Here is a 15,548-nt window from a genome sequence, read left to right on the forward strand (position 1 = left end):
CTGAGGAACTGGCTGAGGAGGAATCTGGGCTCAGCAGCCTGAGAAGGGCTCCCGGGCTGCGCGGTCACCGCTCTGCAACAAGTCAATGCCCTCGCTTATTCTCACAGAGCAAACTTCTTAAGAGGCCCATTGCTTCGGAGGTGCTTGCTTTCAGTTTGCTGCCCTGGTGTGCAGCCAGAGCTGCCCTCGCTGCAGACAGCCCAGCGGCGCGCTGATATCTCCCGTACATCGGGCACCAGCGAGCCGGCCACAGCACTGGCGAGCGGCGGAGAAGCCTCGGGGTGACAGGAGCAGGGGACAGGAGAGCCCAGCAGGCTGCACGCCCCTGCCTGGGGCTGCTCCAGGGGAAACCTCCAGCCCTGCGGATGGAGCTCACGGCCAGGTTCCAGCGTTACACCTTGCAGGAAGCCCACCTGCCCGCCCCACCGCCCCCTGCCCCGTCCTTACCTGCGGGTGCAGGGTGCCCAGGAGAGAGTCCAGCTGCACGTCAAGGCTGCGGCTGCCAATGTTGACAGAAGCTTCCAGGATCTGGCAAAGGCTCTGCTCAGCAAGAGACCAGGTTGCAGTTAAGCATCGGGAAAATACTTGGGCTCCAGAGGAGGACAGAGGATCGTGACACACACACACACACACACACACACACACCCCGCTGTTATGCCAGTCCATGGGAAGGGGACTGCAGGTGAGAGCCACCACAGCAGCAGCCGGCAGCACAATCCATCTCCCGTGGGCTGACACAGCTCCGGCGTTCCTGAGAGCTGCTTGATGCTGTGGTGGCACGCTGGCCACTGCGAGCCACAGCTGGGTGCATGGTGACAACCTGGCACACGGCAGAGCACCCGGGGATGGCAGCGGCAATGGGCTGCAGGTTGCTCCATCCTCCCAGACCACCGGGCACAACCAGCTGAGGCTTGGGTGCAGTAGCCAGAGGGGTCACGATGCCAGGAAAGGAAACTCACATGGAAAAGGCAGTTGCAGCCCAGTCCAGCTGGGTAGAGGCACAGCACGAGCTGTGTGACACCACCAATAAGGTAAAAACTAAGACTGCGCTGCTGCTGCTGCTTTTCCACACTGCTCTCTGAAATGGGCAGAGCCGCCGCTCTGCACCCCTGAGCTCAGCATCCCTCCTGCATCCCACTTGTATCCAAAACAGCGTGGCCAGCAGGACCAGGGCGGTGATCATCCCCTCTACTTGGCACTGGTGAGGCCACACCTCAAATCCTGGGTTTGGTTTTGGGCCCTCACTTCAAAACGGACATAGAGGAGCTGGAGCATATCCAGAGAAGGGCAACGGAGCTGGTGAAGGGGCTGGAGCACACATCTTATGAGGGGTGTGTGAGGGAACTGGGGGTGCTCAGCCTGGAGAAGAAGAGGCTTGGGGGGACCTGATCGCTCCCTACACTACCTGCCGGGGGGCTGTAGCGAGGTGGGGACGGTCTCTTCGCCCAAGTAACAAGCTACAAGACAAGAGGAAACGGCCTCAGGCTGCGCCAGGGGAGGTTTAGATTGGGTACTGCGAAAAGTTCCTTCACTGAAAGGGTCGTCCAGCACTGGAACAGGCTGCCCAGGGAGATGGTGGAGCCACCATCCCTGGGGGGTGTTGAAAAAAACACGCAGATGTGGTGCTTAGGGACATGGTTTAGCAGTGGGCTTGGCAGTGCTGAGTGAACGGTCAAACTTAATGTTCTTAAAGGCTTTTTCCAATCTAAACGATTCTGTGATTCAGGAACGGCTGTCAGCACGCCCGAACCACAGCCCAAGCCGTGGCAGTGGGCAGAAGCACACTACCCACCCAACACCCCACCAAGGCTCCAGTCAGTAGGGATGGGGATGGGTCACAGAATGGTGGGGGCTGGAAGGGGCCTCTGGAGACCACCCAGCCCAACCCCCTGCTAGAGCAGGTTCTCCTCCAGCAGGCTGCAAGGGGTCGTGTCCAGGTGGGGTTTCAATGTCCCCAGAGAAGGAGACCCCCAGCCTCTCTGGCCAGCCTGTCCCCGTGCTCTGCCACTCTCAAGGTAAAGAAGTCTTTCCTCATGTTCAGACGGAACCTCCCGTGTTGCAGTTTGTGCCCGTTGCCCCTTGTCCTGTCGCTGGGCACCACTGAGAAGAGCCTGGTCCCATCCTCCTGATGCTCACCATTAAGGTGTTTGTATGCGTTGATAAGACCCCTCTCAGCCTTCTCCTCTCCAGGCTGAACCACCCCAGCTCCCTCAGCCTGTCCTTCCAAGGGAGATGCTCCAGCCCCTCATCATCTTCACAGCTTCCGCTGGTCCCTCTCCAGCCGTTCCCCATCTCTCTTAAACTGGGGAGCCCACAACCGGGCCTTGGCCAGCGCCACCAGCACTCAGAGCTGCTTACCTTGGAGATGTAGAAGGCTTCCGTGTGCTTCTTGTAGAGGGCGAGGATGCCTGGAATCAGCTTCGGGAGCTGCTCCTCCAGCTTGTCACTGGGCATCAGGTAACTCATGGGTCCCAGCGCCTCCACCACGGCCAGTCTCAGCTGCAGGGAGAGATGGCACATCAAGAGCATGGTGGCCCAGGCCCTGGGGGACAGGCCTGCCACAGCATCGCCCCACTGCTACAGAGCTGCTCTTCCTGGTGCTTCTAGAAGCCTCCGAGCCGAGGCAGGGACAGCATTTCGTCCAGCTTTGCCAATGTGAGTGCAAAGGGTACTCAGCGGAGAAGGGGGACACCTAAACATGTCACCCATGCCTGCAGAGGACAAAACCTGGCTGGCCACCTCCCAGCTGTGGCATACGCCCAGAGTGCCACCCAAAGTGGTGCAGAAGGACCCCGTGCCCTGCTTTCCAGCAACAGGGAGCAAGCGCCCCATTCCGCAGGCGTCACACAAGGACAGAGGGAACCGAGCAGAGCTGCAGGGCACAAGGAGAAAAAAAGCATCCAGCCCTAAATCAGAGCTGGGGGCTCACTCTCTGGGGGCCACCTCCTCACCTAAGGGCACAGCTGAGATGCTGCAAGGCCAATGTCAGACTAACGCCCCTCCCTCCGCACCCAGGGAGGTCCTGCCCCCCCACCTTGGCTTCCCGGTGCTGCAGCCAGCTGTTGAAAAGCACTTCGTACGCACTGAAGATCTCGTTTGAGAAGGTGTCCTTCCTGACCGTGGGGTCCGGGGCTTTGTCCAAGTTTGCCAAGTACTCCTGGATGCTCTCACTGAAGTGCTGCAGAGCTAGGAGACAGATTGCCTAGTTAGATTTTCCACACGTACAAGGGAGTGTTTGTTTTAGCCCCTCCAGAAAGCAGATGGTTGACGTGCTGTTTTGCTGGGCAGCATCTCAAGGGATAGCAGATGCACCGGGACTTTCCCTGGCAGGCAGATTTTCCAAAAGGCACCCTGGCTACGAGGGATTGTGGCAGGCAGCCGCGCCAGAGATGCATGCTGCTTTGTGCTTCCTGGGCGAGGGCTGATGTAACCCACTCCAGAGACCCAGCTCCAGGGACCCACAGGAGCCTGGATTTGCCACTCAGGTTATCTCCTTAGCAGCTCAGGTGGCCAAGAACTACAGCCTTGCAGCCAGAGGCAAGCCAGAACACCGCACCTCAACGAGTTTGTCCGGTCTGTGGGCCAGCAAGTACTGTGTGTTAGCACGTGTTACTTCTCCCCCGGTGAATCAGACCAGTGATGAGAGCATGTTTGCATAAAGGCATGCATCCTGGCTCAGCAAGAGACCGCTGACCGCAGGGGACACCCATCGTCCATCTCTCCCCTCCAAGGAAGCCTTTGCCATGGCTTTACAGGGTTCCCCAAAGGCTTTACAAACCTTCTGGGGCTGCCGAGGGATCACCTAATGCCAGGAGCAGGTCTCAGCTGATAGCACCCGAGGGCTGCAAACACCCTCCTACTCTTACTTGGGGAATTACCCAACCACGGAGCCCGCCGAACAGGCTCCCAGCTTCAGGAGCCCCTGCACAGGGTGTTGCTCCAGATGCTCAGCACGAACCTCTCGGGGCTGAGCCCCACGCGACTGCTGCACAGGGACGCAGCAGGCCGGCTGCCTGGGAGGTGCCACTCACTGCAAGCCTTGCCCAGCTGCCCCAGCCGACCTGGAACCCCCCCTGCGCTGTCTGCCCATCCCCCCAGCTCCTTCCAGCCCCCCTGCCCAGGACCCCCAGGCACCAGAGCGCACATGCACCGATGCTGCTCTCCCTCCACACTGTGCTGGGGGCCCGTGTGTACTCCTTTCCATAATCCATTAACGCACAGTGAGGCTCTTCCAGATTCCCCACCCTTTGCCAGCCTTTTCCTAAGGAAGGAAGCGGCCTGGGGCTTGCAGAGCCAACGCCGTGCCACCACCCGGCCAGGTCCAGAGCCCTGGCTGCCAGCATCACCAGGGACTGCCAAGCACCAGAGTGGGAGCCGTGAGGGGTGAGGCCAAGGCAAGGGGAGCGGAGAAGGATCACAGCCTGCTCAAGCATGGAGGCACCCCCAGAGCTCACCTGGCCCAAGCGCCGGCTCAAGAAGGGCCACCTGGAGCAGCCTGCCCAGGCCAAGCTCGTCCACCCCTCTCCTGCTAGAGCCAGACGGCTCCTGCAGCTGATCCCACAGCGGGGAAGGGGCCGCCGTGCCTGCGGGATGCCCATGGCACTGAGCCATCCCTCCTCAGGCACGGCAGCCCTGCTCCTGCCAGAAAGTCACTGAGCAGAACCCTGCTTGGCTGCCCCAGGGAGGGAGCCCTCACAAGCCACATCCCGCACTAACGGGGCAAAGAAAAAAAACCCACGACACCCTGGTAGCCTGGGGAGGAGGTTTCGCCACAGCAAAATAGCAGTGGAAGATGGAAGGCTGAAGGAAACAAGCAGCTGGCCCCGCATCGCAGCAGGACACGACCCAGGCACACAGTTCTGGCACAACCGGCCCCCGGTGTGGTCTGACCAGTGCCCATGGTACCAGCTGGGGACCCGGCCACCCCTCAGCCCTCGTGCCTGTGGGATGGAGAAGCCGGCACGGCCCCCAAGGATGCACAGCGACTCCAGAGCGTGCCAGCTCTCTGTGCCCCTGTGCCCAGCACGAGCTCGATGCACCCACGTTATCAGACCCGGAGGAGGAGAGGGGGTTCCCGAGGAAAGAGCCCGGGACAGTGCCCACTGCACGCCGAGGCTGCAGGGGTTGCGCAGCCTCCACGCCCTCCTCGCCCACAGCAGATATTTATTTTCAGCCCGATAGGATCAGAGATGCTGAGTCACTCCACAACCTCGTACCAAAGCCAGATCATTTCAATCACATGCCTCCTCACCCTCCCTGCGACCCGGCCAGCAGCACGCAAGAGAGAAGTCCTGCAAGCCGTGCCCTTTCTGCTGGAAGGGACATCACCTCCCCCAGGGCTGAGCCCTGCTCTTCTGCTGTCCTTAGTGGTGTGCCAGAAACCCCCCCAACCTGCTCCCCGCGGCTCTGACAGACGGGGAGGGCTCGGAGGGGACATCCCTACCCCACAGGGATGAGGGACCACCGGCAGTGTTCTCGCGCTGCTGGGAACACACCTGCAGCAGGCAGGGTCTGGCTGTCCTTGGGGCAAAAACTGAATTCCCATCGACCATCGGAGGGGTCAGGAAGGCCCCCAGCTCACTCCCATTACACCCAGCACCTTTCTGGAGCAGGGCACAAAATGTAGACCCCATCTAAACTCTGTTTTCACTTCATCTCCAGGCTGGAGTCAGAACACCCTTGTTCAGGTCAAGCCCTCCGAAAGTTTCTGCAAGAAGCTTGTCTTGACCAAAGTGAACAGGACCAGCCAAACCCATCACCTTCAAGTCCTCCTCCAGCTTAAAGCCAGGCAGATTGCAAGGCCAACGAGCAATGTTATGCCTGGCTTTGCTTTTTTTGTTCGGTGGTTTGTTTGTTTTTCAAAAAAAAAAAAAAGCTTGTAGCCAAGAGCCCAGGGTAGCTGCTCCAGCCAGCAAGGTTTTTGGACACAGCTGGGAAGCTCATTCCCTTCCCTGCGGTGGGGCCACCGCAGACAGCACTGCTCCCAAGGCAGAAAGCGGTACCTTGCTGACATCCCTGGAGCAGTAAAGCCTGGATCACATCCCTGCATCCACCGCTTCATCCCTGTGTTCAGCCCAGATCGAGCTCCCTGTAACTACTCTGTAGCCCGGTACCTCCCTGCTGCTGTCTCTCTGCGCCAGGCCACCCCGCAACAGCAAAACCACCCTGAAAAGATTCACCTACGTTGCACGGCTTTGCTGACTCCGGAGCTACCTCACCTGCCTTTCAGTTGTTGAAAACTTTGGCAAAAAATTACACAGAAACCATACAGAGCCAGAAATCCAGCACACCAGCAGCAGCTGAAGCCTGTGGGCAGCAGGCAGCTGCCAGAGACGGGGCACCCCCGCCGGGCAGCCCAATAGCCACCCCACAGCCTCCTTGGGCTTTCGGGAGGCTCCAGGGGAGCATGTCCACCCAGACCTCAGCCTGGGTTTCCACACGCTCAGAGGTCGGCATCGGACAGAAGCGGTCGCGAGGGGCTGACCGTGGGCAGGCAAGGGTTTCGGGATCGGGGCAGGACCTGCTCCAAACCCGCAGGGGGCTGTTTAAAGATGCTCATACTGCTGTGCTTGCCAGCACTTCGGAGGCTTCGTGGGCTTTAGGATGAGTTAAGAGGTTGCAAGTACTCTGCGAGGGCAACAAACCCACCATGCCTCAGCGGCAGCAGCTACAAGGTTGTTTTGGGAGGAACACGTGCGGAGCCAGGACGTCACGCTGCTCAGGACCAAGCAGGGGAACAGAAAGCTGACGGAAACAATTGCTGGAAGCAATGAAGAAGAAAGAGCTGCTGATGGCAGAAGGCTGCTCCAGAAGAGCCACCCAAACCGCAGAACCGAGTTCCACCAGCCCCACGGGCCCATATTGGTCCTCCCCACTGCACCTGAGCAGAAGGATCGCTTCTCCGCAGGGCCAGGCACCACCGATGAGCAGTCTCCAATGGGATTAGCAGCAGCAGCCCTCCCGTCAATGAACGTGTCACCTGCGGTCTGCGATCGCCCGCAGCCAGCCTAAACTGCCCGCACTGCCAACACCAGCTCAGGAGTCTGGTTGTTCTCAATCAAGGGAGGATGCTTTATGTTCACAGGAATTGCCTGACCTTGCCTTTGGCTTTCCCAGAACACACCTGCACAGAAGAAGCTTAAGAGTTGCACGTTCTTGCTTTGAGCTCAACGTAACAGAACAAGAGCAAGTGCTGTCACCTGGGCTGCAGCAGACCCCAGTAACAAACTTAGACACAAACCTCACCGTTTCCAGGAGAAATAAATGCTGCTGAATATAGTCCTACATCCATCCCTGAAGTTTACAGGGCTGCTCGGGAGGCTCCCACTCATCCTTGACACATGGAGCCACATTCCCAGGCCCTGATGCAAATATCAGCAAGAGATAAGAGCGACTGCACCAGTGGTGTGCTCCAGCAGCTCCCGTAGCATCTGTCAGGGTCCTTGAACCTGCGCTCCCCCAGACCACCTTTTATTTTTGCCCAGTTATAGACAGAAAACCACAAATCCTGAAGATCTTCTGCTGGATATTCGTAAGGCCATCACATCATGCCTGCCTGAGGCTGCGCACTGTCCTGCGGTCTGAGATGCATCAAATCCTGCTGCACCAGCAGCAGCTTTCAGCAAGCCCCGGGCTGGAGGAGGGCATCATGAGAAGGGAGGCCCGTGACATCCTGCCAGCCCACTGAAAGTGTCACATCCTGAAAGTGGCTCATGAGAATTACAGAAGTGGCTTAGACGGGAGCTGGCCTGGCACCGTTGCCGTGTCCCAGCCTCCTCACAATTCCTACTGGGGCTAACGCTCGTGTTGATGCCATGTGCCAGGTTCTTGGTCTTAATAAAGGGACAGCCTGGTTTAGAACAGGGTCTCCAGTAGCACATCTTCCCCTCCTTCCACATCCCACCGGGCTCATCACCTCAACCTGAGTCAGGACGACTCTGGAGCACCCATGTCCTGTTCGCCAGAGGAGAAAGCGAAGGGCACCAGTACTCGCTGGGCTACAAAACAGGAGTGACAGGGATCAGGTAGATGGAGAAGGACTTTTGCTGGATCCCAGTGACCTACAGCTGACAGTTATCCATCCCTTCCCAGAGCCAGCCAGGTCCCTGCTCCCAGCCATTCAGGAAAGGTCCATCTGAGTCAGCTCTCCACTCCCCATCCACAGTCCCTCCTTTTCCAGGGAAAGGAAAAGGTTTCCCACAGCACATCTGAAATGACTGCAGTCTCAGAAGATCCAGAAAGACCTTACCGTAGCAGAAGACAGACTTCATATGGTCCTGTTTGGCCATTCCCAGCATGGGCAGCATCGTCCCGAGGATGGAGTTGAGAAAAGGCACCATTCCAAACACTGGGAAGGAAGCGGGAGGGGGTCACTTGCAGCAAACACACAAGTGCCACTCGGCAGCTGCGCCAGCCCACGCTGGACACAGACCCGGCAGGACTGCACGGGCGCCCGACAAAGCCCAGCTCACCGCAGCCAGCTGGGAGCCCAATTCTGCCACACAAGAGATTGTCCCCAGAGAAGGAGACCCCCAGCCTCTCTGGGTAGCCTGTCCCAGTGCTCCATCACCCTCAAGGTAGTTTTTCCTTATGTTCAGACGGAACCTCCCGTGCTGCAGTTTGTGCCTGTTGCCCCTTGTCCCATCGCTGGGCACCACTGAGAAGAGCCTGGCCCCGTCCTACATCCCACTGGCTGCTGGCATCAGTCAGTGAATCTCTCCACAGCCAGACTTGTTTCCAGAAGTACCATCCTAAAAATATCCATTTTAAAACTCAGTCTCTCTGGGATGGCTGGAGATGAGAGCCCAGGCAGGGGATTCTCTAAGGACAAGGGCCAGGCAGGTCAGATGCCCACTGCTTTAGAGCGGCAAACATTTTAAAGAGCTCGGCTGAGCTGTGAAGCCAAGCCGCAGGGGTTTTCTAATTTCAGTCCACTTTTACAGGGACTCAGCTCCTCCGGGCATTGCCAGGTACGTGCGAGGTGCCCCATCTCCCACCCAGGGCTCTGGCAACTCCTGCCCAGCTGCAGGCAGAGCAGAGCATCCCCCCTCCAGCCACCCAAGAGGCAGGACCAGCACCCCAGGGCACAGCCCAGGCCTCTGCCACTGCTCTCCTTTTCCCCAGGGCACTGAGCACCGGGAGAGCCCGCCAGGTTCCAGAGCAGCACGGCGTCAGAAGCTCTGCTCAGGCTGCTGCCAGACAAGCCAAGACAGCTGATGCTGCCTGCTCACACTGCCCCGTGACCCTCTGAGGAGGGGTTGCCCTCAGCTCCCTGCCTCAGCGCTGGGGACAGTCCCAGCAGCTCCCCATGAAGAGCAGCCAAGAAGAGAGCAGGGGTTTCCAAACCTCCTCCCAGTGCCAGCTCCCTGCAGCACTGGCCGTCCTCTTCTTGTGCCCCGTCTCTTCTGAAGAGAAGAGGAATAAAGGCCACCACGAGCAAGCCATTCCCATGGATGGCCCTCCTCCTTGCCATACTGGCGTTCACTGCTTTTTCAGTGCGTTTCATCACTAAGTTATTTTGCGAAACAGACTCCTCAATCATTTAGCAGCATCAAGTCTAAGCCATAAAATCCCCAGAAGTTTGGAAGCATGCTGCCGGGCTCGGCGTGTATGACACCGCAGAGGTGCCCCCCACCCCACAGAGCTCTTCGGGTACAGCATGAACCACAACACCCGAAGCCCACCCCACTTCCACGGCTCTTTCCAACGCGGACCAGCAGCTGCAGGTCACCCACTCACCGTTGGACACGGAGAGGTTTGCAAATGTCTGCATGACAAAGTAGTGAGGCAGGATCCCCGGCTGGAATTTGGTGAGCACCTCCTCCATCACCTTGTTGATGAAGCGTTGCCCCACCGCAACAAGGACATTGCTCGCAGCTTGCTGCCAGTCCCGGATCACTTCCTGGCGTGGATGGAGGGAAACCACATCAGAACAGACACCGCCTCAGACACGCAGCCTCCCCGGAGCCTGCTTCTGCCTCATTTAAATGCCATGCATCATGCCTGGCTCCAAATGCCACGGGGAACTGCACTAAACAAAAGGCTCAAGGTTCAGACGTGACCTTTTTCCCACGCGGACCTGCAGCCTCTCAAGGCATCGCCTCCTCCTTCCTGCTCCAAAACCCACCTGCCCGTCCAGCTCCCTTTCAGCATCCAAGTTTTATTTAGCTTTGTATATGTGCCACGCTGGAAGAAAACCATCTACCAAACCGTGCTCGTCTCTCCCCAGAGAGAGGAACGTAGTCTGTCCCCTACTCCCTCCACCATCCCAAGTACAGAAGACTGCATGTAACTAGTCCTTCTCTTCCACGAAAGGGGTCCCAGCTACCTGCTATCCCTGGGGCAGCCCCAGACCACAGCATTTTCTGCAACGACAGCATCAGGGGCAGGAAGGGTCTGGCCAAGAACAACGACAGGAGGAGCTGGAGCTTCCAGGTCATACCTTTGACTTGGTCATTTCATTAGACGCCAGGAAGATAACCACCTTCGCTGTGCTTTTGTCCAGGAGGGTAATGTTGTTCTTCACCACAGTCTCCATTGCCTTCAGGATGATCACCCGGTGAGGGTAGGCCAGCTGGAAAGGGAGGGAGACAGTGGCTGGTCAGCCAAGCTGAGCCAGGCACCGCAGCTGCCCCAGGGCAAGCGAAACCTGCGTGTCCCAGAGCTTCCCAGGCTGCAAGATGCCCAGCAAGGGACTGGCTAGCATTTCCACCATGTGGCTGGTGCAGGACAAGGCAATGACTTGGACCACCAACCACTTTTACTCCATTTCTCATCCATGACAGCATATTATCACCATTTCTTCACCACTACAACTCGAGCGCCTTGGACCAGACTTCTCAGCCAGCTGGTCCAGCACTCCTGTAGCCCAGCTCCTCCCAAGTATCTCCCTTGCTTGCTGACAGAGCCAACGTCCCCAAGCCACCAGGGAATATTCCTCATCCTGCTGACCCTCCCAGGGCAGAGCAGAGAAGACCCCTACCTTGTCATGCTGCCGGAGGTACTCGTCACAGGAGTTGAGGATCTCCTCTGGCTCAGATTCCCCCAGGTAGCACAAAGCATCATAGATCTGCTCCTGGACTAGCGGGTCCTTATCTGTTGTGGCATCCATCAACGTCGTAGCAAGCCCTGAGCAAGAGAGACAAGTTACAAAGATTTTTGTATTCTCTGAACACCTCCTGGACTAACAAGAGCAGGAAGAGAAGAGCCTCCGTGCAATTTCATCCATCCTTCCACAAGCCATGCACACAGCTAAATTAAGCTTTTGTTTCCCACTCAACGAGCACCAACAAGAACCCTTCCTTCTGGGTTCACCACCCAAGGTAACTCACCTTTAACTTGAAGACCCCCTGCATGCGGCCCTCCCCTATTCCCCAAGGGCAAATCCTTGGGGATTCATCCTCATCCCCCAAGCTGGGTTGAACACTTCAAAGGTGTTTGGGTTTTTTTTTACTGCAGACCTTACACACAGCACAGCGTCAGCCTCTGAGCCAAGGTGAACTTGGCTCTAACGTTTCTCACTGGAGCAGGGAGAAGGAAGGATTTATTACACTGGAGATTTCAGACTAGGGCCGGACAGCGGCGCCGGGCGCTGGCTCCATCGGAGGCATCTGGGGAACCTGCACAGGGGCTGGTGTGACGTGGGACCCACCAAGGGCATGTCTGTGAGGGTCAGGGGCTGCAGGAGCCCCGCAGTTGTGCAGGTGAACCCCACCACCAAACAAGGCTCTAGGAGGGCAAACAGATGCCATCAATCAGGAGCTGGCAAAGTCCTTCCCGGTATTCCAGCCACGCTAGCCAGCTGCCACATGGGAACTGCCCCAGGAGCACAGGCGACAGTGGCCCTTGTCCTGGCCCTGGGGCACCAACAGCAACACACTGTCCCCAGGCATGACACCCCCACTGCCTGTGGCTAAAACCGCTGCCCCAGCGGCAAACCCGGTGGTGGGACAGAGCCCACTGAGTCCCTGCCAGCGGTGAGCCAGGCGCCTGCATCACTGCTGTGGTCCAGAGCTGCTCCGTCCCACCCATCAGCCAGCAACTCTGCTCCAAGAGGCTTAATTGTTACTGTGGAGTGGTGTATCTCTCATTAGGGCCTTTGTTTTAATAAGGTTAATTAGTTACAGAGCAGGTCGCCGGCACGAGCTTTGCAAAGAACCTGCAGAACACCATGGGGCCAGCCACTGCACACAGCCTCTGCCACACCGCGGCTCCTTGTCCAGGACTGTGCCTTCATGGCAGGGTACGAAGACCCGTCAGGATGCCTGGCCCTGCGTGGATACCGTGCTGCCCGCATGGATGCTGTGCTGCCCGCATGGATGCCATGCTGCCTGCGTGGATGCCGTGCTTCCCGCACGGACGCGTGCTGCCTCGGAAACATCAGTGGCTGCCACGAGGGTTGCACCAGGAGGGTGGCAGCATCCCTCACCCCTTCCCCTCCTGCTGTGGCCGGCTGCCCCAGGCCGGGAGGAGCCACAGCTGAAAGCTGCCCCACTTCGGGGGTTGTCATCTTCCAAGGCAGGGAGTTGGGGAGACGTTTGCCACACCGTCACGTTAAAGCCAACGTGACCTGGTGCTACTGCTGCTGAAGGTAATCCCTGCTCCCACCCCAACCCACCCCTTCCCCATGGCTTAATTAAACCAGAAAATTCTTTATTGCCTTAAAAAAAAAAAAAAAAAAAAGAGGAGAGAGGTTCATTTCAAAGCTGGATGGGATTAATTTAGGAAATACACAAGGGTTTACACCAGTTAAATATTTAGAGACTATTTAAGCTTACGCAATTTGCAGCAGAGACAAGGCCCGAGATTAATTTCTAGGGCAGGGAATTACTGTGCACAGAGAACCGCTCCCTCCTCCTGTCCCCGACCAGCACATCTCTCCAGATGCTGCAGAAAGCTCCAGCAGCCCAGCTCCAGCAGCATCACTGTTGGCTCCACCACCGGCAGCCGAGGCAGGGCTGAGCTCCCCCCAGGGCACCAGCAAGGCAATTTAGCCTTAATAGTGAGCGAGTCTTCCCACCCGGCTCCATCCCCATAGAAAAGCTTCACTGGAGCTGGGCAAAAAGGGCAGCAGCAAGGCAGAGGGGGACAGCGGCCAAGACCCCCAGGCCAGGGCCAGTGCGCTGAAGTCCCTTGCCCACTCCCACCGTGCTCCTGTACTCACGTTTTATCCGTGACTCCATCATGCTCCGTGTTTTCAGCTTCCCTACCAGCAGAAGGCAGTTGGCAGCTTCCTCTGTCTCAAACCCGGGGATCCCTGGGGAACCTATTTTTACACACTGCCTTTACTTTCACGGAGAAGACTGAGGTTCTGGTCCGGGTCAGAAAGGCACCAGTGGATGCAGCGAGGTGGAGGAGATACTCTACAGCAGCCGTGGGGAGGGGGGAATGCCAGTTCCTCGCAGGCAGCCGATTGCCTGCCTGAGCTCTGCTTCCCAGGGGCCGGCAGGCTGCAGGTGCGGCGCTTCCATCAGCCCCCAGGACCGTCCCTATGGAGGTCGGAGCCAGGGGGAGCGCGTCCTGGGTTCCGCTCCCCTCTGTGCCTGCCTTCGTGGCCTGCAGACGGGAGGACATTCTCCATCAGCAAAGCAGACGTAGAAAGCTAAACCGTTCCCCTCACGTTACTGCGAGGAGCCGCCACTCGCAACCACGGTTCTCCCGGGTTAACGGTTGGACTCGATGATCTTAAAGGTCTTTTCAGACCCGAACGATTCCACGATTCGCAGCCCTGAGGCTCGGCCAGGCCAGCCCAAGGCAGGTGCCCCGTTAGTGAGTCCCTGCGCACTGCGGGGGCTGAGCCATGCTCCGAAGATCTGTCCCTAAAACCACGAAGAAAAGCCAAGGGGGCAAGTTCCCTGTGCCTGCAAGGGCCACCGGCCCTGCTGCGGGGGAGCGTCGGGCTCCAGCCCTTTCCCTTGCCAGCTCCAGCCCAGACAAGACCAAGCTTTTAGTCAAATAAGATTCGAAGGTTGAGGCTGTGGAGTTTCCCTGCTGCCTCAAGCCCAGTACTGCCCACGGAGCCTCCTCCATCCCGGCGGGGCCAGGCAGCCAGCCGAGCTGGTCGCCAAAGGCTCGTTGGCCACCTCACTACCGTACCTGCTGGCCATCACACTGGCCTTGCCACGGCACCGCGGCCCTGCACAAGCCCACCAGAGCAGGGGCCGTGACACGGAGCCCTGGGCTCCCAAAACGCAGCCGGGGAGGGAACCCCACCCCCACCCAGGGAACTCCACCTGCGGCACGGGCCCATGACCCCTCCCCGGCTTCCCGCCGGCAACCGACACCGGAGCTGGGGGGTGACCACCGGGGTTAATTTCCCCTGGGACGGGGGGGCAGCTCCCGAAGGAGGTTGGGGGATACACCCGGCCGCCCCCCGGTGCCAGGCCCCAGGCCCCAAAGCCCCCCCGCCCCGTGGAGGGCAGGCGACTCCCCGTGGGTGGGGAAGCAGCCAGCACGGGGCCACAATGGCACAGGATCACAAGGACACCGGGTCCGGTCCCGTCCCGTCCCGCCCCCCCCCCTCCCCTCCCCTCCCCGCCCCCACCGGCCGCACTCACCGCGGGCACCGCCGGACCGGGACCTGCTCGGCCCCCGGCGCCGCTTCCGGGTGCACCGGTCACGCCTCCGACACGCCCTGTTTCGGGAGGGTCACGCCCCCTCGCACAGACCACGCCCCTCCGCCGTATTGGAGCAGCACGCATACGTGCTACCGTTCAGCCCCGCCAGGGGGCGCCGGAGGCGCCACCGGCGCCCCCTGGCGGGGCTAAACTGCAACGCCCCCTGCGGACAGCGCGTCCGTGGAGGTGCGGGGCTGTCCCCTACCCACCTCCCCCGCAACGGCGGGGGGGCATATGCCGGGCAGGGACCACCGCTTTTCCCCGGCTCCTGCAGGGGGTCTCGAACCCGCAGCCCCCGGCGCCCCCGGCCTGGAAGCCACAGCAGGTTTAGGCTTGGAAACCTTTTATTTCACAAGGCACATCGCAGCAGTGGGGCCGCCCCACAACGACTGGGGAGGGAGCAGCAGCCCTCTCCCCAATTCCTCCCCCCCGCCCCCCGCATTTCAGCTCTGTCCCAGAGCCGCGCGAGGCCAGGGGGAACCCTGCCCTGCAGGACCCCCACGTCTGCTTCACAAGCAGCGGGGAGGAACGTGTCCAGGCTGTCACCCTCATGGGCAGATTGTCCCAACAGTGACCAGGGTCCGCGGGTGACCCGGCCACGGCAGCCCGTCACCGTGATGGCTCCTCCGAGCATGGCATCGAGCCCTGCGCCTCCTGCCGCCGCTCCTCCCGCTCCCGCCGCCGCTCCTCCTCCTCCTCCCGATCCAGGCACTGCAGCTGCTGCTCCACCTCCTCAGGGATGTCCACTTCTAGCAGGTTCTCCATCCCCGGGCCGGGCTCGTCCCCGATCAGCACCTTTTCCCAGGAAGAGGAGGAATGCTCAGGGAGAGGCAACAGGACTGTGGGGCCCCCACCCTTCCCAGAACCACAAAAGGGTCAGCGTCGAGACCTCTGGAGACCACCCAGCCCAACCCCCTGCTAGAGCAGGTTCTC

General features: G+C 59.4%; 1 protein-coding gene across 4 annotated transcripts in view; it reads right to left on the reverse strand.

Annotated features, from left to right (window-relative positions):
• Window positions 1-15,229, reverse strand: part of MROH1 (maestro heat like repeat family member 1) — a 57,468-nt gene extending 42,239 nt beyond the window's left edge. For 3 of the 4 annotated variants that reach the window (XM_080381664.1, XM_080381663.1, XM_080381661.1), the window contains exons 1-9: window positions 14,556-15,229; window positions 13,163-13,554; window positions 10,982-11,127; window positions 10,442-10,573; window positions 9,739-9,901; window positions 8,249-8,347; window positions 3,035-3,186; window positions 2,359-2,499; window positions 448-540 (exon numbers count right to left, since the gene is read on the reverse strand). In XM_080381664.1, coding sequence (XP_080237790.1) covers window positions 448-540; window positions 2,359-2,499; window positions 3,035-3,186; window positions 8,249-8,347; window positions 9,739-9,901; window positions 10,442-10,573; window positions 10,982-11,127; window positions 13,163-13,184 — 948 coding nt within the window. In that variant the 5' untranslated portion in view covers window positions 13,185-13,554; window positions 14,556-15,229. The remainder of the gene's footprint in view (window positions 1-447; window positions 541-2,358; window positions 2,500-3,034; window positions 3,187-8,248; window positions 8,348-9,738; window positions 9,902-10,441; window positions 10,574-10,981; window positions 11,128-13,162; window positions 13,555-14,555) is intronic. The other variant, XM_080381662.1, reaches the window with a different exon arrangement.
• Window positions 15,230-15,548: the final 319 nt, after the last annotated feature.

Source organism: Falco punctatus (assembly GCF_963210335.1).
Source record: "Falco punctatus genome assembly, chromosome: 3".
Taxonomy (NCBI): Eukaryota; Metazoa; Chordata; class Aves; order Falconiformes; family Falconidae; genus Falco; species Falco punctatus.